General features: G+C 49.5%; 1 protein-coding gene across 3 annotated transcripts in view; it reads right to left on the bottom strand.

Annotated features, from left to right (window-relative positions):
- GGTA1 (glycoprotein alpha-galactosyltransferase 1 (inactive)) overlaps positions 1–27,692 on the bottom strand; it is a 66,171-nt gene that overhangs the window by 13,707 nt on the left and 24,772 nt on the right. The window contains exons 2-5 of one of the 3 annotated variants that reach the window (XM_060014215.1): positions 18,051–18,166; positions 9,161–9,249; positions 2,513–2,548; positions 731–796 (exon numbers count right to left, since the gene is read on the bottom strand). In XM_060014215.1, coding sequence (XP_059870198.1) covers positions 731–796; positions 2,513–2,548; positions 9,161–9,240 — 182 coding nt within the window. In that variant the 5' untranslated portion in view covers positions 9,241–9,249; positions 18,051–18,166. Of the gene's footprint in view, positions 1–730; positions 797–2,512; positions 2,549–4,225; positions 4,405–9,160; positions 9,250–18,050; positions 18,167–27,692 lie in introns of those variants that run through there. The other 2 variants (XM_060014217.1, XM_060014216.1) reach the window with 2 other exon arrangements.

The following is a 27,692-nucleotide window of genomic DNA, read 5'->3' as shown; positions in this document are numbered from 1 at the left end:
GAGCGGCTGGGCCCGTGAGCCATGGCCGCTGAGCCTGTGCGTCTGGAGCCTGTGCTCCACAACAGGAGAGGCCACAACAGTGAGAGGCCCGTGTACCGCAAAGAAAAAAAAAAAAAAAAAAAAAACGGGTGCCAAGGCAGAGAACATGTGCACCAAGTGAATGTCTGGAGAAAGGTTCATGATACTATACGTTTATTCATAAAGACGTACTTTTGATGCAAAGGTGCAGTACTCACCTTTCTTATTATCCTCCCAGGTCAGCACAGTTAGCAATTTAATGACCCAACAACCATCAGGTTATTTCAGGGGGAGGGAAACTTCATAAAACCGTCCTCATGAAAACGTTTTAGCGTATGACAGTCTTTCCTGCAATCCCAACTTTAGCCTGAATTTCAGTCATCCTCAAGTTAAATGGGAGAAAACAAAAACATGAAAACCAAACTTAATGTCCCAGTCCCAACCATGAAATAGAGTCCTTGTGTGCTTCCAATAGGCCAGAAAGACAAGTGACTGAGTTTATGGCTGTGAAACCACTTTTTTTTTTTTTTTAAGTCTTTAATATTTTTTTTAACATCTTTTTTGGAGTGTAACTGCTTTACAATGGTGCGTTAGTTTCTGCTGTATAACAAAGTGAATCAGCTCTACATATATAAATATCCCCTTATGAAACCATTTTATTTGGACTCTATAGCGTCGGGTGGATAAACAGACCATCGTCTGACTGCCTTACCCATTGTTAAACCAGCTTGGAAACCACCAGCCCTTCTGAATGCTGCTGTCACCAACTTCTGGGTTTCTAAGAAATGAAAAAGATGACAAATGTTTTTAGAAAATGAGGCAGTCCCAAACTGGGGGTTTTCCAAACTCTTTTCATGGCAGGTCACTTAAAAAAATTTTTTTTTAAATCACTAATTCATAAAATGAGCCGAAGCGACACCGCTCTAGCTGAATGAGAGATGGACCTGACACTCCCTGGATCTCCCCTCCCTTGGGCGTCCCCTGGCGCTCAGCTCATCCAGGGAGCCCTAGCAGGGAGGGAAGGAGAGAAGAATGACAAGATGTGGAGGTAACTAATACCTAACTCTGGGTCCTGGATCTGCCACTTACTAGTTGTGTGACTGTGATCGGACATTTTCTCCTCTGAAAAGTTAGATGCTAACAATAACAACAATAATAAATCTACCATGAAGGTGGCTTTGAAGACTAAACAAAGTAGCATACGTAAAAGAGCTTTCTAAGTTGAAAATGACTGTACCAAGTCGGCGTCTTTCAAGAAAACAGTGCACGTTTCCAAGAATGATCTCTTTTGCTAAACGAGGAGAATTTGAGTTGCTACAAAGGTCAGCAGTGACAGACTCAGGAAATCTGAGGGTCTCTAAACCAGAAAGAAGCTCAGCAATCTGTAATCAGAACCACTTTCACCACACACATGCTGAAGTGTCCACATTCACTGTGAGAGTCTCTCCAAGGTGGGCACCTTCCGGAGGCAGGAAAAGACAGGGAAGCCAGGGGATACAATGCCCTTCGGTTGGACAAATAAGGTGGTGAGGCATGAATGGGTATAAATAATAAGAAACCTATTTTAAAGCCCATCTACTTTCAAGAAGTGCTTGAGATGGTCTATGATTAAGAAGATATGGTTACTTTTTCTTTTTCCCACTTGCATAAAATGAATAAATTTTCCAAAATTCAAAAAAAAAAGAAGGTATGGTTACAATAAATAGGGAAACAATACAAGAATAAAGACAAAACTAAACAAACCAAACAAAAACAAAAGGAAACAGAGGAACAGTTTAGTCACTCAGGTAGGTGTTTTCACATGACTTGAGTCATCTCAGCCACTCTGTGAGAATAAAAGTTTTACCTTTATTTTTATTTTATGGCTGAGATATTGGTTGAGTGGGTTTGAGCAAATTGCCAAGATCCCATGGCATGTAAGCACAAAAGCCAGGATTTAACACCAGGGGAGAAATTATATCAGAAATGAAGGCCGAGGAAAGTACAAGTTAAGCACAACACTTTGCTCTGAGCTTCTTGGCAACCAAGACAAAGACAGAAAAATGAAGGCTTACAGAGTCCTAACTGCCAATCCTCCTCCTCCTCCTCCTCCTCCTCCTCCTCCTCCACACACTGGTTCACTGGGAAACCCAAACTTTTTTCCTGATCCTTTGTCTCAACAAAATTTCTTGCAGGGGTCTTTATACAACATGTAGTGGGCTGCATAATGGACAATATCTACCCTGATTATTTTTATGAGTAAGGCAGGAATGTTCTCCAGACAACACTACTTAAAGAGACAGATAGTTGATGAGAAGCACGGACAAAACAAGAGTCACGGCTCTATAAAGGCAAGACTAGGGGGCTGGAGGAGTACAGGCCAGACCCCTGGGACCCCTCCCCTCCACCTGTGACCACAGCTGCATCACCACCTGCCATGTTAAGAATGGACTGTAGGGGTGCCAGAGTGGACATGGGAGGCATCCCATAGATATCTAGAATTCAAAGCACTTACTTTGACTGGTTTATCCAGAACAAAGAGGCTTCTGGGCTAAAAGCAAATGAGAAATAAAAACATATCATGTTACTTTTAATTTGGAGAAAACCATTATCATTGAAGTCCTGGGCTGAGTTGAGAGCTTGGGTTTTGTCTACGCCCAGGTTTCCACCTTCCTTTGAGATAGAACCAATGATATCAAGGGACTTCAGTCACTTCTGGATTACTCAGAACAAGGGGTGGGAAGAAGGTCTCTGGAGAATCTCAAATCTCAGTTAAAAACAAAAAAAAGATGGCAGCTCTCCATTCTCCAGGGTGGCCTTGCTGAGGGAGAGGCTCCACAGACAGGTCCCCTCCTGCCACCTGCTCAGGAATCACCCAGGATTATCTTAAAACCAACGACTGCAGAGCCAGCATACCACCAGCTCAGAGCCTTCTACAGAGCAGCCTCAAAGGGCATTTCTTTAGCCAACGAAGGCAGTGAGACCATCTGAAGGCACCTACAAGACTGGACCAGCGACTGTATGACTGCTCTAGGGGACCACCTCCCTTCATTCAACAAATACTTGCTGACAGTGTGTTACATGCCAAGTGCTGGGGATATGGCATTGACTGAGACAGACACAGTCCCTATGCGTCCTTGTGATGCAGACAAGCTACTGGAGACAGCAGGAAAAAAAAAGCGTAAGTAACCAGGAGCACTTAACAGGAAGACCTGGAAGGCTTCCCAGAGGAGGGGATAATGTTTTAGCTGAGTTCTGAAGGATAAATAGGAGTCCAGGGGAAGAGGAACTGGGAAGAATGTCCCTAACAGAGACAAAAATATGCAAAGGCCCTGAGAAAGGAAGGAGGCACTTAAATGTGCAAGGAAATAAACAGAGAAGTAGCCAGAGGTCCCCTCGCTGGGGCCTGCTGGGGATTTTGCCCTTGAAGAGTTTTAGGCAGGAGACGAATAGGGTCCTATCTGTAGGCCTTGTGAGAGTAGATATGGGTGACTAGCCATGAGGCTGGCAGTGGTCCAGGCCCAGGTCAAGGGAGCCAGGGAGATGGAGGGAGAGGAGTGCACTGACTTGAGAGACATTTGGGGAGCAAAGGGACAGGACTTATAGTACTAGATTCCTCCATTGTTTTGTGCACGGAAGCTGTGCCCAATGGCTAAACCTTACTTGCTCACTTCTCCTCCCTGTGAATATAAAGGAGAGAGCTTGGTAGAAACAGGTCTGGACCTGGGCTCAGGTACCTGCCCTGGCTCAGCGCCTTTCTGGCCCCAGCTGCCCTCATCTCTGAAAACAATAAATGACTAATATTTGTTTCAGACTTTGCCTTCTGCCCCTGCTGGGAGTCCACATCTCCTGGTAGGAGTAAAATGCATGCCCTCTTTCCACCCATGTTTCCCCTCTGAGCTCAATACTTGTGGACCAAGCTCTAACGTCCCTTGTTTCTAAATCTGTTTATTGATCCGACAATATTCATAACAGCTAATACTTGGCCAGGGACTGTTCTAAGAGATTGACATGTATTAGCTCATTAAATCCTCACAACAATCAGTGAAGGAGGTTCTATTCTTCCTCAGAGGCACCTACACATTAAGTGGTTTTGTTCAAGGTCGTACTGCTAGGAGAAGAAACAGTATTTGAACCTGGGGAATCTGACTCCACGCCCTACAAGAGGAGGAAGGGAGAGGGGAGAGGAGGGGGCGGGCCCGCTGCAACTCAGCACTCAGACCCCCACCTGGCACTCAGGGCATCAATCTGCAGATTCAGATTCGCCACCTTGTCCCAACTTTTTAATCTGCCATCTTGCCCTTTACACCCTCCTCTCCCAGAAGCCTTCGACATCTCAGGTCACAGCAACGCCCATGCTGCAGTGTATGGCATTTGACACATATTCATCCTTCAAGGCACAGCTCAAATGCCACCTCTTCTGTGTCTTCCTTGGTACGATCCTAGCACAGTACCTGGCACACAGTAGATGCTCAATAAATATTTGTAAATGAAGGCAAAAAAAATAGATCCCTCTCTAAGCCAAACATAATCTTTGCCTTTTTGAACTCTCATGGCCCCTTTTCTCTCCCTCTGATGTCCTTCCTTCACTCGCATTGTTGGTTTTTTTTTTTTTTAATTTAAATTTATCTAGGCTTTTGGTTTGATTTTCTAAATTTAACTTAAAAAATATATTTATTTATTTATTTATCGTTGTGTTGGGTCTTTGTTGCTGCGCACGGGCTTTCTCTAGTTGTGTTGAGAAGGGGCTACTCTTCGTCGCATTGCATGGGCTTCTCATCGCCGTGGCTTCTCTTGCTGTGGAGCACGGGCTCTAGATGCACGGGCTTCAGTAGTTGTTGCACGCGGGCTCAGTAGTTGTGGCTCACGGGCTCTGGAGCACAGGCTCAGTAGTTGTGGTGCACAGGCTTAGTTGCTCCATGGCATGTGGGATCTTCCCGGACCAGGGATCGAACCCATGTCCCCTGCATTTGCAGGTGGATTCTTAACCACTGTACCACCAGGGAAGTCCTGCATTTTTGGTTTATTGGTGTGTACGTCTGCTTGCTCCATCCAAAGCATAACCCCTTGAGGGTAGGAATTCTCCATGGCTCACACTGTATCCCTCACAGCACTCGGCATGAACAACCAGCTCAAGAAGGAGCCCCAGACGATGAATCAGATCTGAGTTCTAGTTAGAACTTGGACATAAATTCACTGTTAAGTCATTTCACCTATTTGGTCTCCATTTTGTCACTTGAAAAATGGGAACTCTCAGCTAAAGGAAGGGTTGTAATCGTGGGTCGAGAATGGGCTGCAATCAGACAGCCCCGGACCTAAATCTTCCTGAAAATGTGACTTTGAAAATTCACCTTTAACACTGTGGAGACTCAGTGTTCCTCATCTGGAAATGCTGACTAATACTTACTTGCAGGCCTATTTTAAGAACTGGAGGGAATGCACGGTGCAGTTCCTGGCACCTGCAAATGCTCAATAACTAGTAGCTGCTATCATCAAAAGCACCCTCACTATCATTACTTTATTACAACTTTTAAGGTTTCTTCCATCTCTAAAATTCTAAGAATTTTTTCTTATCCAGCCTCAAATCAAACATTCTTTCAGGATGCTCTACTGACAATAGTTCTCTTTCCTAATCAGTTGATGTGTCCGATTGAGTTATTTTACAACCCTTTTTAGCTACAGTGCTGCCCACCTGTCTAAGGTTAGTGCCCTCAGCTCACCTCAGATCATCACATGGTCAATTCACAGGGTGGCAAAGAATCTGCTGCCTTTTAAACCTCTTGCAGACATTCAAACAGATTCCTCACACTGAAGAATTCTGTGGCAGCCGTCTGGGTGCCAGACTATGGCCCTGAAGAGCGGCCAGAACCTGCTCCAGTTACTGTGCAGAGAAGAGTGTGCCCAGCACTGAGAAATAACCCTCTTTATGGGAGGCTAGTGCCAAGATGCACATTTGGGCCTTTGGCTCCCATAATTTAATTTTGTGAAGTACCCAAAATATGGAAGTATGACTCTGGCTGCAATTCAAAACACCAAGGTTATCCAACCAAGCGTTCAGAGCTTGAAGGTTACCTACACAAGCAACTCAATTCAGGGGAGGAACCCGAAGGGCGCTTGCTCTTCTGTTGGAATCTTCCAACTGCTAGAGCTCTTCCTTCTATTATTTGCCAAAATCCCCTGTCCTATTCTGCCCTCTGAGCAGACGATGAGGATGGCGGTAAGGATGGTGATGATAATGGTGAGAGCAGCTAGCATTTACTGAGTGTGTTGCCCTAAGTGCTTTATACACAGTAACTTATTGAATCCACCAACCCTATGAGGCAGGTACTACTGTTATGCCCATTTAGAAGAAAAAATAATCCAGGTTTACTAAAGCTTTTACAGGTATACAAACTGGTCTGCTCCACAAATACACTCACTAAGACAGGGAGAACAGCCCCCCTATTCATCAGTCATTTCTTTATTTTTTTTAACTTATTATTTTATATTGGGGTATAGTTGATTAACAATGTTGTGATAGTTTCAGGTGTACAGCACAGTGATTCAGTTATACATATACGTGTATCTATTCTTTTACAAATTCGTTTCCCATTTAGGTTGTTACGTAATATTGAGCAGAGTTCCCTGTGCTATACAGTAGGTCCTTGTTGGTTATCCTTTTTTTTTTTTTTTTTTTTTTTTTTGCGGTACGCGGGCCTCTCACCGCTGTGGCCCCTCCCGCTGCGGAGCACAGGCTCCGGACGTGCAGGCTCAGCGGCCATGGCTCACGGGCCCAGCCGCTCCGCGGCATGTGGGATCTTACCAGACCGGGGCACGAACCCGTTTCCCTTGCATCGGCAGACGGACTCTCAACCACCGCGCCACCAGGGAAGCCCTGGTTATCCATTTTAAATACAGCAGTGTGTACACATCAATCCCAAACTCCCTAACTATCTCTCCCCCCACCCTTCCCCCCACCCCGGTAACCATAAATTTGTTCTCCCATTTTTAAAGATAGGGAAACTGAGGAACAGTATGGCTGAATAACTTGCCCAAAGTTACAGAGGAGGTAAGTGGTGGCACAGGACCAGCCCCAGGCAGCCTAGCTCCAGACTTCAGCGAGGATATTTCCTCAGCCCTCAAGTATCTAAGGAAGCCCCGGGAACTCCCTGCATCCAACACTGACTGAGTCATCTTTTCTTTGGACTAAGTGCCCACAGTTTCAATTCAAAAGATCTGGTTTATAGACCACTTCAACAGGGTCACTCTCTAGCTTGTCTTGTTTTTCTTAAAATGAGTTGTTCAGAATGAAACAGGATAACACTCCAGAAGCGGTGAGATCTATGCAGCAACCCAGGGAATAATAGCTCTGGAGTCCAGAGAATCCTCCTTCTACTGATGTACCTGAAAGTGCAGTTCCTTTATAAGCGGCCAAGATTGTCCTGCTGGCTCATCAAATCTTAGAAGTTAATAATTGAAAGAGACATTCTAATGTTCATCCAGGCCATCATCTTGAACTTGGGAGGCTTCTAAGACACTTCACCATGAAAATATCAGTGGTGGGCTTCCCTGGTGGCACAGTAGTTGAGAGTCCGCCTGCCGATGCAGGGAACACGGGTTTGTGCCCTGGTCCAGGAAGATCCCACATGCCGCGGAGTGGCTGGGCCCGTGGGCCATGGCCGCTGAGCCTGCGCGTCCGGAGCCTGTGCTCCGCAACGGGAGAGGCCACAACAGTGAGAGGCCTGCGTACCACAAAAAAAACAACAACAAAAAAAAAAAACAATGGTGACGAGACAGCTCTCCTGGCCCAGAATTGGAAGGTGGCCTTTTTTTTTTTTTTTTTTTAATTTATTTTATTTTTGGCTGTGTTGGGTCTTCGTTTCTGTGCGAGGGCTTTCTCTAGTTGTGGCGAGCGAGGGCCACTCTTCATTGCGGTGTGTGGGCCTCTCACTGTCACGGCCTCTCTTGTCTCAGAGCACAAGCTCCAGACACACAGGCTCAGGAGTTGTGGCTCACGCCCTTAGTTGTTCCGCGGCATGTGGGCTATTCCTAGACCAGGGCCCGAACCCATGTCCCTGCACTGGCAGGCAGATTCTCAACCACTATGCCACCAGGGAAGCCCTAAGGTGGCCTTTTTGAAAGAAAGGCTGAGCTGTACCAATGCCTCTTAAGTCAAAACCATCATGCATTTTTGTAGGCACTTGCGGAGACTCCTTTCTGTCAGAGGCCTCTGCAGCTGGAATCTCCGAGGCATTGGTAGTTTCCAAAAACACAGAAGCAGCTCAAATATTTGGGGTGAATCCACTGATGAACTTGAAAACTCAGAAATATTTAATTCATCTTGCTTTCCAGGGTTAAAAGAAAGACAAAATACCCCAAAGTTTTGCCAGGCACAAATGAATCACCAGCAATTCAGAGTGTATTTTGCACCAAAGTCAACAACCTTGAGTTGTTCCTTTAAACTTAGCAAATATTTTAGGACTGCAAAAATCAGGGTGGATTTCTCATGGAATTCCTGTCTGAAATTTCTTAAGGTAATTTCCATATCTGGTCATATAAATAATTTAATATGACATTTTGGTCTTAATATGACCTTACTGTTTCTGGCTCCAGCCTACCCAGAACCGCAAAGGTATAAAAATCAAGACATTAGGAACATGGCGGAAGGAAGATAATTAATTACTTAGAAGGTGCATGAAGATCTAATGATTCTGGGCTTCCCTGGTGGCACAGCGGTTAGGAATCCGCCTGCCAATGCAGGGGACATGGGTTCAAGCCCTGGTCAGGGAAGATCCCACATACTGCATAGCAACTAAGCTCACGTGCCACAACTGCTGAAGCCCGCGCGCCTAGAGCCCGTGCTCCTCAACAAGGGAAGCCACCACAATGAGAAGCCCGCGCACCACAACGAAGAGTAGCCCCTGCTCGCCACAACTAGAGAAAGCCTGTGCACAGCAATGAAGACCCAACGCAGCCAAAAATAAAATAAATAAATCTTTTAAAAAAGAAAAAAAAAGATCTAATGATTTTAAAGACAGTCTAGGGCTCAGGGATACAGGAAGGATGGAACCCCTTCTTTATGGTGTCAGTTAATCCTAATTTTAATTCAACCTGCTGACCTGGCTGATACCTGGAGATTAGAGGAGACTTTCATTAACATCACTTTATCGTGTTTCATAATTACCTGTTGATATATTCCCAAAACACAACAATTACAGTTGAGACAACCAGCATTGACAGAATCACTTTTCCTTTGACATTCATTATTTTCTCCTGGGAAAAGAAAAGAAGAGGGGGAAAAATAGATTAAATGTTGAGAATGGGATATGGTTTTTAAGAAATGCTTCTACCCATATCCTTTCTAAAATGAAAAGTTGATGAATATTTAACGAGAGCTAAGGAGCATGTTCTACCTTAAACTGCATAGGCCTGTGATGGCAAATTAGCCAGTTCAATGAATTGACGGGGCTGCTTGGGTTGGGAAGGACGCTAAGGCCACTTTGAGGCTCAGAGGGAAAGTACCCTGATTGATCACAAGGTTCACCATGGACGTGGGAGAGTGGGGGTTGTTTGTTTATTTATTTACTTATTTTTATTGTAGTATAGTTGCTTTACAATGATGTGTTAGTTTCTGCTGTACAGCAAAGGGAACCAGTTATATGTGTACATATATCCTCTCTTTTTTGGATTTCCTTCCCATTTAGGTCACCACAGAGCATTGAGTAGAGTTCCCTGTGCTATATAGTAGGTTCTCATTAGTTATCTATTTTATACATAGTAGTGTATATATGTCAATCCCAATCCCCCACTTCATCCCATCCCCCCTTCCCCCCTTGGTAACCATAGGTTTATTCCCTACATCTGTAACTCTATTTCTGCTTTACAAATAAGTTCATCTGTACCATTTTTCTAGAGTGAGGGTCTAGCTAATGTTTCCCATGGACGCCAGCTGCCTCTGACTCAGATCGCCCCACCTCTTGGCATGTGATTTTGGGGAACCATCCATTCCTGAGCTCTGCTGCCCTTGATATACTGCCTATATGCCCATCCTCAGAGGGGAAAACTCCCTGGTCCTTTACAATCCAGACTCAACCACTTCCCAGCCAGCTCTTCTTCTCCACACCCACACAATCGACACACAGTAGGTATATAACTACTTCCTGATTGCCGCATGAAATTGTGATTGAAGGGGGAAGGGGTGATGGGTATGGAATAATGGTTTGGGAAGTACCTCAATTTGGGTAGTCGGGGAAGCCCTCACTGGGGAGGTGATTTTAAAGCTTCCCACGGGATGAAGATAGGATGGAAAAGGATGAAAAGTGCCATGAGAAAGGGTGAGAATATTTCGGAAACAGCATCTATACCAGGCTGACCGAGAAAAAGCTTCTTGTGTTTGGAATAAAACAAAAGCAAAAAACCTGGACAAGAAGAAAATAGCGAAGTTGTCCCACCTGAGCGGCTGGAACGAGGGCGGGGTGGTGGTAGGAGGCAGTCAGAGGGTGGGCAGGGGCAGTCAGAGCCTGGAAAGGCATGGAAAGTGGGTGGGGACCCACCAAGGCATCTGAAGCTGAAGAATCACTTCATCCAACTTCGTTCAGAGAGACCCATCTGGGCGCTGGGTATGCAGAACGGATAAAAGGACAAGGGCAGACTATTTTAATGGTCACAAAGAGGAGGTAGCCTGCCTCAAAGGGTGGCTTCATTCAAAATATACTTTGGAGACAGAACTGATAGGATTTGGCTGGTAATTTAGTCATCAGGGATGAGGGAAGAAACAAGGTTTCTGCTTAAGCAGGCGGGTTGTAGCATTTCCTCAAATGGGTTCGAGGAGGAACAGGCTTGAAGGATAATGACCATGAATTGCCTTTTGGATGTGTGTATTTTGAGGAGTGTGTGAACACCTGAATGGAGACGAGTAAGCAAGTGGACTTCCAAGCCTGAAGTTCACGGGAGAGATGTGGGCAGGCTGTGCAGTTGGAGGAGCTGTCCACGGACCCAGGACAGTATTTAACGTGAAGGGAATGAATTCGATTACCAAGGAGAGAATGTAGAGAGAAAAAAAGGAAGGAGGGCCCTGGGCTGAAGCTTGAAGATGCCAACACTTAGAGGTAGGATAGAAGAGGGGGCGAGAAGGAGAGGACCAGGAGGTGGAGAAAACACAAGAGTGGACACGTGGGAGCCAATGTCATCGCCTTGGGGAAGCCACTTCCCAGCTCCACCCCTGACCACCAGCGAAGCCCCCTTTCTCTCCTCCAGCTCCCTCATCACTTTATTTACGTTGCTGTACACATCACCTTGGGAGGCGGCTCATGTGGTAACGTCCACATTTTGGCTGTCTCCCCTAATCATTCGTTTGAGCTTCCTGAGGGCCGAAAGGACGTCTTCTTCTTTTTTTTTTTTTGGCCACACCACGTGGCATGTGGGATCTTAGTTCCCTGACCAGGGATGGAACCCATGTCCCCTGCACTGGAAGCATGGAATCTTAAACACTGGACTGCCAGGCAAGTCCCAGGAAGGATGTCTTCTTATTCAACCCTGAATCCCCAGTACCCCACAGACAGCAGACGGGGCTGTCAATAAATGTCTGGTGAGCGCATGAGATAAAATGAGAATGGCACTGAGATGTGTCCTTTCAGGGGACAGGTTATTCTCCAATTCTTTTCAAAGAGCGTTCTGAGATGATTCCCGGCTTGGATCTCACATGCTCCATCACCTTTATTATTAAATCCAGTTAAAGAAGAAAAGGTATGGGATCAGCCATGACACTCTATTCCTTCTTTTTTTTTTTTTTTTTTGTGGTACGCGGGCCTCTCACCACTGTGGCCCCTCCCACTGCGGAGCACAGGCTCCAGACGCGCAAGCTCAGTGGCCATGGCTCACAGGCCCAGCTGCTCTGCGGCATGTGGGACCTTCCCGGACCGGGGCACGAACCCATGTCCCCTGCATCGGCAGGCGGACTCTCAACCACTGTGCCACCAGGGAAGCCCTCTATTCCTTCTTGCTTAAAAGGTGCGTTCTGTTTGGAAATGGAAAAGCCAGGGCTGAACTCAAGGTCATAACTCAACCTCCAGCTTTCAGATACAACTGTGATCGGTGGTGTTCCAGAGACCGTGAGAAGATGAGCCTTCTGGGCCACAGGGAAACCTCGGTCTCAAGCTTCTTCCCTGTGAATACCTCGTGAGCTTGCACAGACAGCCCGGGGCCCACAGCAAAGTTACAAAATGCAGAGGGCTGCATGCAACTCGGCCCCGCTGCTGGAAGAAGCCACTTGATTTCTATGTCAACAGCATTAGCACTGAGTGCAAGGAAAGGCCTGGGTGTGGAAGCAAACAGATCTGGACTGAGACTGTGGCCATCTCTCTCTGCCACTGTCTTCAGCCCCAGAGAAGTGTGGATGGTGATAGAACACAGGAGCTTGGGAATGAGGCGGGGATTTGAGACACATGAAAATGGGTAACTCCGAACATGTAAGCATCTTTTCAGACCCTCACCCAACTCCAAGCTCTGAGAACCAAAAGCCTGTTTATAATTCAATTGGCATCAGGCCCTAACAGACATGAGGCTATTTATAAACGTTATCCCACTTAGTGAGACTGTTTAAATGTTTCTTTGCATAAATATTGATGTATTTTGTTACGTGCTTGCTCCTGCTGCACGGGTGCATTACATAATATGATAAATACCCGGCATGTAAAAAGTTCTGAATTCCGACATATCTGGCCCTAGGGATTCAGAAAAGGGATGATGGACCTGTAATGGATCACGTTTAGGTGGGTTTCCTCGTCTCTAAAATGGGGTTAAAAATGGTGATGACTGTAAGAGTTGGCATCCATAAAATATTTAGCATCGTGCCTGGCACCATATAAATGCTCAAAAAAGGCTAGTTCGGGCTTCCCTGGTGGCGCAGTGGTTGAGAGTCCGCCTCCCGATGCAGGGGACACGGGTTCGTGCCCTGGTCCGGGAGGATCTCACATGCCGCAGAGCGGCTGGGCCCGTGAGCCATGGCCGTTGAGCCTGTGCGTCCGGAGCCTGTGCTCCGCAACGGGAGAGGCCACAACAGTGAGAGGGCCGTGTACCGCAAAAAAAAAAAAAAAAAAAGCTAGTTCTTACTAGTGGTATCCATAAAACAGGCTGTTGGGAGGATCCAGTGAAGACAGCACAGTGCCTGGTAGTTAGCAAGAGCTCAGAGCATATTTGAGAGAAAAGAATAAGGGTTTTGGAATAAGAACATGTTAAACAATAAAGTGCAAACTGATGCAGATTCGGGACTCGAAAGGTTTATCCAGCTGTTCTGTGCTGCAGCCTGATTAAGAGCCCCTTGGCAATGCCAGGCGACTTTGATTTTCTTTGATCAAGCCCAGGCCATCCGAAGCTTTATCAACCCCACCTGCTGAGGATCAAACGCAAATTTTCTCCTGGTGTAAGAAACATTAAATAGAGAAACGCACAAGCTCTCATGGTAGAGAACATGGACGCTTACATCAGGGAGAGCCTGATATAAAATCAGACACACCCCCTAATCCCCTCTCCAAATGCAGCTGTTTGATTTTTTAATTTCAGAAATTAGCCTCAGAGGCAACTCTAGAAGCCCATTTCTTTCTGGACTCTATAAATGACATGAATCTGCTTACTTTTGCTGCGGCCAGGCATCACTCTTGTTGGAAACTTACAGTTGGAAGCTGTGCAAATGAGCCGATCTCACATCCTTTAGCAAAGCACTGGAAATGGGTGTATACACGCTTCCTGGAATCTGGAACCCCAGTGTCTGGGGACAGAAAGGTTGGCAGGGTGGCCAGCGGGTCTTTTAAAACATTTTAATTTTTCTCTCTGGATAAAATGAGGCATTTGGCAGCCAATGGGGCCTAAAAGCCCTTCGCTGATGTGTTTGTCTCTCAGAATTTTCAAAACTGTGTCATTCTGAAGATTCGTGGTTGACTCTCTGACCCACCAAGTAGGAAAGTTGGGGTTGCTTCCAAATATCCCATTTAAGGGGTTGAGCACAGAATTAGGACCTACAGAGTACTAGCACCCTGCCTTATATGGGAGAGTGTAACTAGCTGAGTCACCTGGACCCCACCCCTCAGAGGATCATGTGAGCCCAGCCAGGCGCAGTTCCACCTGAGCCCTCCCAGCATCTCCCAGGCCCTCTTGTCACGGTGTTTGCGATTTCCCTCTGAATCCATCCCACCACTGGCACAGGCTGCTCCTGGGCCACTCCCAGAACTCAGTCCACACTCCTTGCTAAAAACCTGGGTGCATTTCGCAAGGCAGGGTCACACTGTAAGCCTGTCGTTCCTCCGCCATCCTCGCCCCCTCCCCCCGCCTCCTCTTCCACTTCTGTTTGCCTGGAGTGTCAGACATTTCCATGTGGCCCATAAATTAATTCTTCCACACAGAATGATACACACACCCACGACTTCAGAGAATCTCCTAGTTTCACCCCAACTGATCTAAGTCAAGGTATTCCTTCCAGATAGAATTCCTCTCTGAAAGGAATTCTCGTGGCCCTTGTTTTCTCCATCCCATGTCGGGAAAAGGTGAGCATCTCAGCTGAATCACAGCACTCAGAAGCCCTGGAAAAGCCATTATCTTGGGAGAGAATGGCAACAGCAGCGGCAGAGGAAACCAAACCTTCCTGCAGGCTGAAGAATCTTCCTCTCTCCCCGTGATCCTTCCCCCTGCCCCTGGAACCCACAAGTGTTGCAAACAAAACAAAGCAGCTAAGGGGGTGGGGAGAGGGCTCAGGAGCTGACTGGGTATTAGTCACCCTGCACAAAACTCCGCTAAGAACCTGCAGCCCTATATGCACCACCCGGGGCAAGTTCTCTGGCTCTGAGCCTCTATTTACATAGACAAAAATGGAGCTTCAAACGCCCTCCTCTGGGGTTCTTGAAAGGACAAAAGGAGACATGTTTGCACAGCACATTGTGACTGGTGGTCAGTAACTGCTCCACCAATGGCCGTGGAAACAAGGATGACGCTTTCTCAGGGGAGAGATTCAGAAAGGCGTGGCTCTGAGGGCAGAGCTGTGGTTCCCTCCGAGAGGAGACTTGGCCCTCCAGGGCAGCACCACACAGAAGAGTCAAGCGAGAGCCCTCCACGCCACGCGGTGATGCTGTGACGGTCAGCTCGGCTCCCCACCGCCCCCAGCTCGGGGTGCCGCTGTGCATGGCCTTTGCCCCCGTGGCTCACCATGGGCAGTGAAGGAAGCGGCGGCTCAAACGTCACGCCAGCTCCCACACAGAGCGGCTTTGGGAACCAGGGTCACGGGTTCCTCTGGCCTCAGTCTCCCCAGCCTTGAAACAAGTCCTCAGGCTTTCCTGATGGACCTAGGACCTGGATGAGAAATCAGCCACAGGGCTGGAAGTCTCATTTTATGAGGACAAGTTCACTCAGCCACATGGAGCTCGTCTTGCTGCAATGGCCCGCAGATTCCTGGAAGTGATGATCAAGAGAGAGGACGGCCAAGCAACTCATGTTGAGCCCACAGGCCAACTGATCCAGAAGTTTATGAAACCTCTGAGTCAGGACCCCCCGGCAAGACTGGGCCTGCTCTCCCACTGGGGTGGAGAGTGGGGAAAGCCCAAACGCTGCCCCGAGGCGAGGCACTGCTCCTGCCTGAGGGAATCACTCCAGCCTGGGTGCCTGTCCCAGGGCTGCAGGTGGGGCCTGAATACTGACCCCACTCCCTGCAGACCTACCTGGGTCCCAGGAACAACCTGCCCCAGCTAGGCCTTGCTGAGCTCCCAGGAGCCCCCCACTTTGATCCACAAGAGAAGGAGCTGAACTAGCTGCTACTCTGCTCCCTGCTCAGGGGTCCCAGTGATCCAGACCTCACAGCCACCTGGTACCCACACCCCCCTCCCGCCATCCAGGATCGAAGAGCTGAGTTCTTCAGAGATCTGGCTGGCGCCAGCTGAGCAAGAAAGTGCCAGAAGGTTCACAGCCGTGGCATCACCGATAACAAGTTGTAAAGCTGAAAGAAACTTCTAAACTCGCAGCTATAAAAAGCAACCACTGACTAACCATGCTAGAGGCAAAACGGATTGGTCTTTGTCTCTGTTAAAAATGATACTACAAAATCAGCAGAGAGGCAGCCCAGGAGCACGCAGCCAAAGTACGACAGGGGCATCAGACAGCTGAGCAATACTGATCATTTTCTATTACTTCCACATTTTATTAGGATGTTTTCTGGATTTTGTCCTATGTGGAGTATTAGTCAATTTTTGTTATTTGTTGGGATGTCTCCTCACATTCTAAATAGTTTTCCATAACCGTGGGTTTCACATCCACGGATTCAACTAACCACGGATCGAAAATGTTAAAAAACAAAAAATTCCAGAAAGTTCCAAAAGGCAAAACTTGAATTTGCTGCGTCCATGCAACTATTTACATAGCATTTACATCATACTCGGTATTGTAAGTGATCTCCAGGTGACTTAAAGTGAACAGGAGGATGTGTGTAGGTTATACGCAAATACTATGCCGTTTATGTAAGGGACTTGGGCATCTTCAGATTCTGGTGTCTGTGAGATCCTGGAACCAATCCCCTGTGGATACCGAGGGACGACTGCATTCACTTCCACACTAATATTATACTTGCAACTCTGCATTCTTTTTCTTAAAGCGGACCCTGAAAATTGAATAAGCTTCTGGCCCTGCAACACTTGGATGCCCCCCAACTGAACCAGGCCAGGCCCCAGGCTAAATGCTTTACCAGTAATCTCTCAGGTAAGCCTCACAACGACCCTGTGAAGGCATTCTAGTATCATGCTCATTTTACACATATGAAAATGGAGGCTCAGAAAGGTTAAGTGACTTGCCTAATGCCACACAGCATAAAGTGGTGGAGCCAGGATTCAGGTCCAGAGAGCTGGCCTCTAGTGTCCACCCTTTTAACTCTTTTGTTCTCAGTAAACATGCAGGCTTACCCATGGACTAACCACCCATGTCTCTCTGCAACATCCTCTCATTTTGCCTTTCATGATTACCACTTAGCAATTGACCCAAAGCCAGCTAATCACAGGCTAGACTCACTGAGGGGCTAGCTTCTCCTTGGACCAGCTGGTGAGCACTGGCTCAACTCCTCTGCCATTTCCAGGTGCCTCTTGTGTGCCTGGTGTGGGAGCCTTCCGCACTCACTCCATCCTATTCATCCCTCATCCTGGTCAGCGCAGCGGCTTTTAGCTGAGGAAACTGAGCTTTGGCAAAGGCTGAGATAGATCACTGGGCTCACCCACAGGTGGGTGGTGTGTTTGAAAGGCAGACCCTGTGCCTCCCAGGCCCAGCTTTGGCAGGGGGTGGTGCTGAGGGTGAGGAGGGAGAATGCCGCTTTATCCTAAAACCTCTCTAAATTGGTGGGCATTACGGGGAAATGCTCCCTGTTGGGAGAAACATGTTATAATTCGTGGGGGAAAACAAGTGCATGGAGGGCTGTTTCCAGTTATGTTTTTCATTACAAGGGTCAGAGTAAACACAGACGGAGGAAAACAAGAGACAAGCTTCAGACTAAATATACAACTAGCTGTCGCTCCAGCCATCACAGACGGAACAACCTGTTCTCGGAGGGACGTCTTGTAGTGCCCTTTCTTGAATCCCCTTCAGGAAATCTGAAGCCTGGATCCAGCCAGCTTTTCCTTGCTGCCTGGCCCAGAAATCAGTGTGCAAGAGTTTTTCCAAGAGAAAGAAGGGGAGGTAAATGAAGGGTCGGCGCTGCCCTGAGAGGGCTCTGCATCCACCCGCAACGCAGGTCCTGGGCCCCAAGACTCGCCCTCCTGCCCCTGCAATGGCACTTTGAGTCCTGCACAGAAAACCCCAGGCTGCAGCCACACCCTGTGAGGTCCTGCCAGGGGCAGCAAACTAACAGGGACTGGACCAGCATCCCACCAGCACCCACTTGATCCGATGCCGGGGAGAGGAGGACTCTGTCTTCTTCTAGAACTACCGAGGGGACCAGCAAGCAGTTAGGGGGAGAGCGCGGTTCCTCCCCCAGGGGCATGCACGCCGCAGCTGGCTCACAAAACCCCCAGTGACCCCGACAAGGCAGAGGTAAATCATTTCAACATGTCACGTACCTCATCGTCTGCTTCTCTCCCCCCAGAGTAAAAGGCAAAACAACAAAGTTCTATTGAGCTCCGTTCTGCAGAAGGAGGCCGGGCTGGGAGGAAAGGAAGGTGCTCCGTTCCAACTCCTGTCAAAAGAATAAACAGCTGTTTCGGGAAGAGGGGGGCAGACGGATCCCGCAGCAGCAGTCAGGGCTTCGTTCCTTGCTGGCCCTGGGAAGTGGGCCGTTTATCAGGCCTGTTGACTCAGAGCTGCATGCCAAGGCAGAGACGTTCCTCTCTGGGCCCGGGAACGGCCCGGCCTCCCTCACCAAGCGACACTACAGGTCCAAACTAGGGCTGGTGTTGGAGGAGGGAAGGCCACCACCCTTGGGAGAGACGTACAGGCCACCTGCGTCACCCGCTCCTGGGCGAAAATGAGAACCGTTCTGAACCCAAACAACCCCAAGTGACAGCTACCAGGAACAGCTGATGGAGAGTTAAAAAGGAAGGGAAAAAAATGGAGAGGGGTGCTTGAAGGAGAGAGTCCTCAAGACTCCTGTTGTCAGCCACCTAAACGTTCCTCCACATCGAGCCTCTCTTCCACATCCTTTAGGCTTCAGAAGTTGTTTTGTTTGAGCGCTATTTTTATAGAACGTTCTGAGATCGCCCGCATTACAAGCCGAGCTATAAGAACTTTAAAAGGTCACTGAGGCCCAACCCTGCTCTTTGGCTGAATAATGCTTAACCCTTCCCACACCCACCTCCAGCTCCCATAAATAGAACTTCCCAGCTGGAAGGGACCTCACAGCGGTGGATTTTCAAATATTGAAACAGCGAAAGCTTTAAAAAAAAAAAAAGCACATGAAGTCATTCTCAGAACCCCTATGTGAAACAGAGGACACAGGGAGCTGTGGTTGATGCAGGGAAATGAAGCTTAAAGCCCCCCTACCCATCTCTCCCAAGTGGCCCTGGACACCTCCTTGGGAGTACAGACTGGAAACCCCAGACAGACCAAGGAGACGGGACCAAAACCAGATGGAAAGGGGCCAAGGACTGCCCCCCAGCCTCCAAGGGATGCCTAACCCAGCCTCTTCCTCTTGTTCTCCAGAGCCTTCACGGCCCCCTCCTCTGCGGGCATGAGCTAGTCAACCAGTCTTCAGGGTCTGGAAGTGCTGCTTAACTACTTACTTAAATCCTTCCTGCCGGCATCTACTACAGCTAACCCAGCCACACCTTACAACCCAGTTATTCCACCCAGGTCTATACCTCAAAGAAAGTACACATAAGCTCACCCAGAGACACGGACTGGAACATTCACAGTGCACCAAAAACTGGCAACGACCCCAAGGCGCACCATCAGACAGATCGGGTGCGATCGAGCGTGGGAGTCCACGTACGTCAGCGAGAAGTAACCAGCTACAGCCACTGACAGCAGCAGGATGCGTCTCACACACACTTCTTTCTCACTGAGCGAAAGCAGGCCTGGGTGACTCCATTCATTGAGCGTTCAGAAATAGGCAAAACCAACCTGTGGTGCTAGAAGTCAGAGAGGGGGGTGGTAGAGACTGGGAAGGGGCCCCGGGGGAGTTCCATGCTGTTTCTTGAGCCAGGTAGTGGTTACACAGGTGTGTCTACCTTGTGAAAATTCATCCCAAATGTCCCTTCTCTGTATGTTAAGAGCAAAAGTGAACAGAAACCCTCCTGCTGGAAACTGCATTCTCTGGGGCATTCTGTCTTTCCCTGACTCTGGCTCTCAGGACACAGGGTCACGGATAGACCTTGCTTTTTTCCTTCTCTTGGGGTGGACCTCCCAATACCGAGCACCACGGAGCACCTCACTATGGGCTCAGGGAAGATCTGTTGCATTAAATGATCCAGGCATCTGTACTGTGGTCAACAGGGAAGGGAAAGATGACAGCCTTTGGAGGCTAAGGAGCTGCGCTAAGATAAACCGGTCCTTTCTACGAGCAAGCACTGATCACACGGGTCTTCCGTTTTATAGTTTACAAAGCAGCCTCTCGCCTTTAGCTCAGTGAGTCCTCAGGCTCACCCACCCAGGGGTCAGGGAAGGGAGGGAGGCTCTGAGAGCCTCTGAGACTTGCTCGAGGTCACCAGCTGGTGGGTCTCATGCCGCCCTTCCTCCTGAGCTGCCCCCGGGGGACACTCTACAGGTTAGTGGAATCAGAAGCTCCAGGTTGGTTAACCACAGCTCGACAGAGCATGCAAACCTGGAAGGCAGAAAATTCAACTTCCAGAGGATCCAACATGAAATTCCTCCTTCCCTGAAGCACAGACTCTCAAAACAAAGGAGCACATACTTGTGGTCGGTTTTTAATTGAGAGGCGGGGAACTGGAGCAAGGGAGCCTCAGGCCATGTTGCTCTGCTGATCAAAGGAGGCCAGAGGCTGTCCAGGTTAAGAGCCTGGCATCCCGGCCAGGCTGACTAATCTCATCACTCGGATGGTCACCAAGGTCCCTTCCAGCCCTAACAGTCCACGGGCCTGTCAGACGACAGCCAGCATTCAGGGCCTGTCTGTCTGCCACACCCCAACCTAGAGGCTCACACAGCCTCAGAGCTGCAGCCCAGGTGTGGAGATGCCCTGGCTTCACATCCCAGACCCCTTCTGGCCGGGAATCACGAAGGATCAGACCCCCACCCTGCTTACCTCTGTGGAAGTGTGAGGATTAATTGTTCTTGGCCAAGAATGCTACAGACACAAAAGTTTCAGGCTGTCACTGTTTGTTGAATCCTGAATGTGTTCAGGGCAGTTATAAAAGACATTTTTTTTTTTTTTGCGGTACGCGGGCCTCTCACTGTTGTGGCCTCTCCCATTGCGGAGCACAGGCTCCAGACGCACAGGCTCGGTGGCCATGGCTCACGGGCCCAGCCGCTCCGCGGCATGTGGGATCCTCCCAGACCGGGGCACGAACCCGCGTCCCCTGCATCGGCAGGCGGACTCTCAACCACTGTGCCACCAGGGAAGCCCTATAAAAGACATTCTTGCTGATGCTCGTGAGTGCTGGAGCAATTTGGTTGGTTTCCCCTTCTCTGTGTTGGGGGTAATCATAGTCCCCACCTCTCAGGGTAGGCCAGGAGCTTAGAGCATGGTGGTTCTGAATTTGGACTCTGGGCCCAGGCTGCCTGGATTTGAGTCCTGGCTCTGCCCCATATGCTGTGCAATCCTGGGCAACTTACTTAACTTCTCTGTGTCTCTGTTTCTACAGCCTATAAAATGGGGATAATAGTACTTGTGTGGTAGCTGGCACATGGTAAGGGTATAGAGATACATATTACCCAGTGTTGCAAGAATTAAGGAGCTACTCCTTGAAAAGTGCTTGAGGTTCTCCATCACTGATAGTCTCTAGTGTTCAATTAATCCAAGGTTGCCGTTCCCTCGATTTTACATCGGTGTACGAAATAAAAATTTTGATCATGTATTCCTCCAGGTTGGGGAAACGTGGGGAAGGAGAGGTTCCAGCCAATGTTTCCATTACCATTAAGTACTGCCACACACCTGTGAGCATCAGCGCTGAAATGATCTTGGTGAAAGCCCATGTGGCAAATAACTGCACCCGGGAGAGTTTGCACCTCCAAGTCTATTATTTCCTTGAGAAGAGCTGGAAACATGAAATCACGATGACCCTTTCCAAGCAACGCACAGCAAACCTTCTTGAGCTATGCCTCCATCCCACCTAACTCCAGGACAGACTCCACCAAAGCCGTGCTGGGGCGCCCCCCCTGCTTCCAGAAGCTTCCGTCCTGAGCCTCAGCCACACCCCTTGTACCAGGAAGCCCCTCCCTGGGGCTGACCTTGGTTCTTCATGCTGTAGGTCAGACTCTTTCTAGAGAAGGAAGATGCTGGCTTTGTTGACAGCTTGGAAGGTACGAGGAGCTTCCACCGAGGGGCAAGGACTGGGTTCTGAGGACAGCCTGGGCTTGAGCCCCCAATACAGGTGGCTGGATTTCCCCAACCGAGGAGTCTCCCCTCCCCCTCTACCCTCCCTGGCTTCCTCTCAGGCTGCTGGCCCCAGATGGAGGTGAAAAAGAGGCACCTGGTTGTTCTTATCACAATCGGGCGGTGGGTGCCAGGGGGTGCCCTCGACTCCCCTAGAAATTCTCACCCTTCCCTGAATGGAGAGAGGCTTGAAGCCAGTAGGCCAGTGCCCTGCCTCAGAGCAGAACTACTTCCTGAACAGGTGAGAAGCTCAGCGTCCCTCAAGGTCACCATCATGCCCTGTTTAGAGCCCACTGCTGTCTACAACGACCCATATACTTTTACACAACCCTAGGAGGGTAAGTAGGGTGAAGAGTACAGTCCCAAGTTATAAGGAAGGGAACTGAGGATAAAGTAAGAACCTTACAGAAGTGTACGGTCTGAGTCATTAACCCTGGAATGGAAGACAAGTTTAGGGTTTTTCCATGATTCTATCCCACCTTAACCTCTTATACCCCCGATGGTGGTGAAGCCAGACCAAACTGGGGATGCTAACGGATGTAGAAGAAGGCAGGGGCTGTGAACCAAATGCCACTGGAACCCAAGAGCTATTGGGGGGTGGGGGGTGCTTGTCTTCCATCTTGGTCACTTCCGGGTCTTCCCAGTACCTGGAACAGCACCTGGCACCTATTAGGCGCTCAATAGATATATGTTGAATGAATGCTGAATGAAAGCCAGGAGCCAGCTGGGCAGCAGAATTGTGTGAATTTGACCAGGTATAATGCCATAGGGAGTGATGGGGTCTGTGGTAAACTGGGGAACTTCTGCCCAAATCAGATCGAAATCAGATTTTCAAAAGAGAGACAAAAAAATTGGGACTTCCCGGTGGTCCAGTGGTTAGAACTCTGCGCTTCCACTACAGGGGGCCCATGTTCGATCCCTGGTCGGGGAACTAAGATCCCACAAGCTGCCCAGTGCGACCAAAAATAAAAAATAATAGTAAGAGAAAAATAACTGCACCTAAACAGCACTTCTCTGATTACGGAATGTGATATATTGGCCACAGATGACTCTTTTTTTAAGGGAAATCATTTTGTACCAGAAACTAAAAGTACTGTTTGAACCCCTGCTCCGTTATCACCAGCCTGTGTGATGCAGCCATGTCCAGTTCCCTTCTCTGTGCCTGTGTTTTCTCATCTGTGGAGTGGACGGTCCCTCCCAACTCCACTCTGCCCTGCCTGAGCCTGAATCTGGGGGTACAGCTGTGGATCAGGCTCTTATAGAAATCTGACCAGGGGAATCTCAGAAGCCTTCATGGAGGAGGTGATGTGACTGGACCTTTTCAGGTGGGCTTCTCCTGCCTCCCAGCGACCTGGCATGCCTGTCTGCACAGGCCTTCACCCCTCTCTTCCTTCTCACTAAAGACAGGCTGGCAGGCAGCCCCCCTCCTTCAGGATTTGTAAATCCTCTTCTGCTCAGGCCCGGTCCCCCCAGGAGGTCCTGTGGGGGTCACCTTATGAACCAACCAGCTTTGGCTTTGGGAGGCAGGGGCCAGGATGCCACAGAACCTCCAGGCCACTCAGGAGCCCTTCTGAACCCTCCCAAAGGAGGCCCCAAACACACCGGTGAAAGAAAAGAGGAAATGGGGCACAATTCTGGCCCCAAAACAGAGAAACTCAGCCAAGCAAAGAGAAGGGAAACCAGTTTTTTGAGAGAGGGGACTCCGAGGCTGCCAGAGCCACAGAGAACTTTCTCCCAACCCGGCTCACTGCAAGGCCGGGGTGAGGACTCACGCAACCGTGAAGATAAGGAGGCTAGGCAGGCCTGCCCCATTCAGCCCAGCCCAGCCCAGCCCAGCCCCAGAAGCATTTCTTTCCAAAGAGCCTGCGGAAGGGGTTGGATTGCAGTGAAGAAAATGTTTTAAAAATTGAAGTCAAGACCAATAATACAACCAGATAAAAGAAAGCCCAAGAAAGTGCTTTCTAAATCCAGTGACCTGCTTCCACAGGCCGTGTGGCTCCAGGCACATCCTTTTCCCCATCTGGGCCTTACACCCCATGTGGGCGCTAACCGAAGCGGAAGCAGCACTTCCCCAGGATCCCTATGGCTCCTTGGAGGGGACCCACGTGGGCTCGGTTGGCTGTGAAGATCCTGCTCTCACTTGCTCTGCAAATCTGGCTGATGGATGTGCAGCCTTCAGAGCTCAACATCACCTCCTCTGAGATCTGCTTCCCGGCTGGAGCTGATCCTCTCTCCCAAATTCCCACTGCCCTTGTGCAGCCTACTTGGAGCACAGGTTGCTGTGCAAGTGTCCATCTCGCCCTCCGCGTGCAAGCTCTCAAGGGCAGCAGGGAGCTCTGCTTTAACTCAAGGTCCCTGGTGGTCCTCATACAGGGTCCAGTACAGAGGCGGTCCTGAGGATCGGTGGATGGACGGACAGATGGATGGTATATTGGCTTGCTAGGGCTTCCGTAAGGAAGTACCACAAACTGGGTGGCTTAACACAACAGAAGTTTATTCTCTCACAATTCTGGAGGCCAGAAGTCCAAAGTCAAGGTGTTGGCAGAGCTGGTTCCCTCTGAAGGTCATGAGAGAGAACCCAACATGCCTCTCTCCTAGCTTCTGGTGGTTGCCAGCAACCCTTGGCGTGTTCCTTGTGACAGCATAACCCAGCGCTCTACAGCGCCACACAGTGTTCTCCGTGTGTGTGTCTGTGTCGAAGTTTCCCTCTTCTTATAAGGACACCAGTCACTGGATTGGAGCCCACCCAAATCCAGTGTGACCTCATCTTAGCTTGAGTCATCTGCAAAGAATCTATTTCCAAAAAAACTCATATTCATAGGCACTGGGAGTTAGGACTTGAACACATCTTTTTGGTAGCCACAATTCTACCCACTAGAGACAGTTATCCAAATAGCTATTGGTTGGGAGCCTGTAAACACTTGCAGAACCACCTGCATACAATTACAGAGCTGAAAGCCAAAGGTTGGAGGCAGGTGGGGACGTGGAGGTGGTCTTGAGAGAGAGGAAAGTGGATGGAATCCTTAGAGCATCTCTATTTGATCAGGATTATAGGAAGAAGAGAAACGCCTCCCTGAGACAGGCTCTGTGGGATGCCCAGTAGAGATGCTGCAGGTCAGCCAACATTCAGCTCTGGGCAACATAGAGATGTGAGTGGATAAGATCACCCTAGGAGGGGAAAGATGTGAAAGAAGAGGGGGCCCCCAGGGGCAGCTGGCATCAAAAACCCATGGAAGCTTGGAGTCGGGTACCAGATTGCAGTGTGTCGAGGAAAGAACCTCAGGCGAGGAAGTGACGTCAGTGAGTGCAAGGACCTCTTGCCAGCAACTTGCCTTGGGAAGGGTTGGAGAGAGGGTCCAGTTAGAGAAGCCATGGAGAAAAAGGGAAATACTCCTGAGTACACTGCTGACGATGGGAAACCCCTGATGGGACAGAGCCACGGAGAGGAGGGTTTGTAGGTTCAGAGGAGGGAAAGGACAGGTGCTGAAGAGCTGTGGAGGAAGAGCTGAAGGCTGTGGAGGAAGGCTTCAGGGAGGATGGAGGTGGGGATGCCACCAAGACAGGCAGAAGGTGCTTCCCCTTGTGCAAAAAGTGAGGAGACAGGGGACTTCCCTGGTGGCGCAGTGGTTAAGAATCCACCTGCCAATGCAGGGGACACGGGTTCGAGCACCGGTCCGGGAAGATCCCACATGCCTTGGAACAGCTGGGCCCGTGAGCCATGGCCGCTGAGCCTGCGCGTCCGGAGCGTGCTCCGCAGCGGGAGGGGCCACAACAGTGAGAGGCCTGCGTAGTGCGCGCACACACACACACACAAAAAGAATGCTGGGATTAGCCCCATCTGAATTCTCAGCTCAACTCCGCCCCATGACACTCCTCTGGCTGCCTCTGGCCTCACTTGCCCCCGGAAGAGGGAAGGCTGTGGAGGGAGGGTCGTGTTCCGGGGGCAAGGGTGCTGGGGCCTGAGAATCCCAAGGAGTGGGATTGCCAGGCAAACGAGGGGTGGCAACAGACAGAGGTCCTGTTCCCTGCTGTGCCTCCAACTCTGAGCAACTCCCTGTGTGTGCCTCGCTGTTTCCCACCCCCCTCCCCAATCAGATGAAAAGGTGGGGCTGGTGTCTCGGACTCTGCATCGCATGCCAGCTCTGGGGGCTCACGGCACCCGTCATGCCCAGCCACACGCTCTCAGCGAATAACGCCCCCAGAGGAGCAGTTGATGCGTTCAGAGCATGTGATGAGGCTCCAGAAACCAGAGTCAGAGGGGAGATGACAGCCTTTGGGTGGAGGGAGGGCACTCTGGGGAGGGAGCCGGTGGCCCGAGCCAACAGCCATGCGGAATCCAACGCTCTACCTGGTTCCCATCAGAACAGCTGAGCAGTCAGGGTCTAAAGAAGGCTCCTTCCCCCTCAGCCAAAATGCGAGGCCCTGGAACCAGCAAGGGGCCGTTTCATGTGGGAAGAAGTGGAAGTTTTCAGGGACCTCTGCCTGTTTCCTGTTCTCCCTCCTAGAAGGAGATCCCCCCGCCTCAAGGGGCCAGCTCCCAGTCACAGCCTGTTGACCCCGTTTGCTCCCCTGGCTGGCCGACAGCACAGCCTTCCAGGTGACATGAACAGTGACATAAACAAATCACTCTCATCCAAAGGCGTTCAAGTCCCTCAGGCTTTTACACCAGTGGTAATCTGTCAGCTCTCCTCTCCCGGTGTCCTGCTGGCCCAGCCCCCCTCCGAAAGGTGGCCACACCATTTACAGCATCCATGCCGAACAGCCTCTGCCTGAAGCCTTCCAGTGAGGGGGAGTTTACCACCCACCCGAGTAGTCTGGTTCATCTCTGGACTTTTCTGATTGTAAGACACATCTTTTCAGTGTGGAACTGAGCTCTGCTTCCCAGGATGTTATTATTAATAATAAGGACTGCCTTTCATTTACATACACCATCTCATTTAACCCTTTCTACAATCACTAATGAGCCCTCCATTCCCCAGGCAGGGAATCTGAGGCTCAGAGGTTGAGTAACACAGACCAGCAGATATAGCAGAACCCATAAGTTCTACCTGTCCGTGTAGCCTTGCCTTTCCCATTCACCCTAACGGCTCCTCAGAGATAGGACCCTTGACTCTTTCCTCTCCAAGCAAAACATCATCTTCCCTGGCACACTTCAGGAAAGCCGTACCCACAAGCATTTATTCCATCGGTAAACACTTGGAGGACATTTACTCAGTCCTGGGACTGCTGGGACTGGGGTGCGCACAGAATGAATCACATCCACTGCCTGCGCTTGTCAAGCCCAAGTCTGCTGAGAGGGACACGTGTGCCCACAAACGCCAAGTGCTCTCTGCGGACCTCAGCTGCTGCCATTGTGTTAACCAGGCTGGTGCTGGCAGAGCCAGGGCTGCACGGGTGTCCCCTGGCGGGCGTCCCTGCTCCTCTCTACCCCTCGTCTTGTTCTCCTGTTCTGTGTTGCCATCCTCCTGTTTTTGACATCTGGGCTTTGGCTTTTCACAGCAACCCTTCCTGGTGTGGGTAGTTTCTCAGGGCCTGTGAAATCAAGGTGCTTTCCCTGACACTTCCGATTTATGCTTGTGGTGGATCAGTTTGCAGGTCAATGTTTTAGTGCCCCCTTTCACTCTCAAAGGTGTGTAGGTCTGGGGGATAAATCATAGGGTCACTCTACGTAAAAACTGTTCAATAAAATAAAGAGGCTTCAGCGAAGTCCCCTCGG

Source organism: Delphinus delphis, chromosome 6 (assembly GCF_949987515.2).
Source record: "Delphinus delphis chromosome 6, mDelDel1.2, whole genome shotgun sequence".
NCBI classification, from domain to species: Eukaryota; Metazoa; Chordata; class Mammalia; order Artiodactyla; family Delphinidae; genus Delphinus; species Delphinus delphis.
The sequence above is the reverse complement of the archived record's forward strand: the minus strand, read 5'-3'. Positions and strand labels throughout refer to the sequence as shown.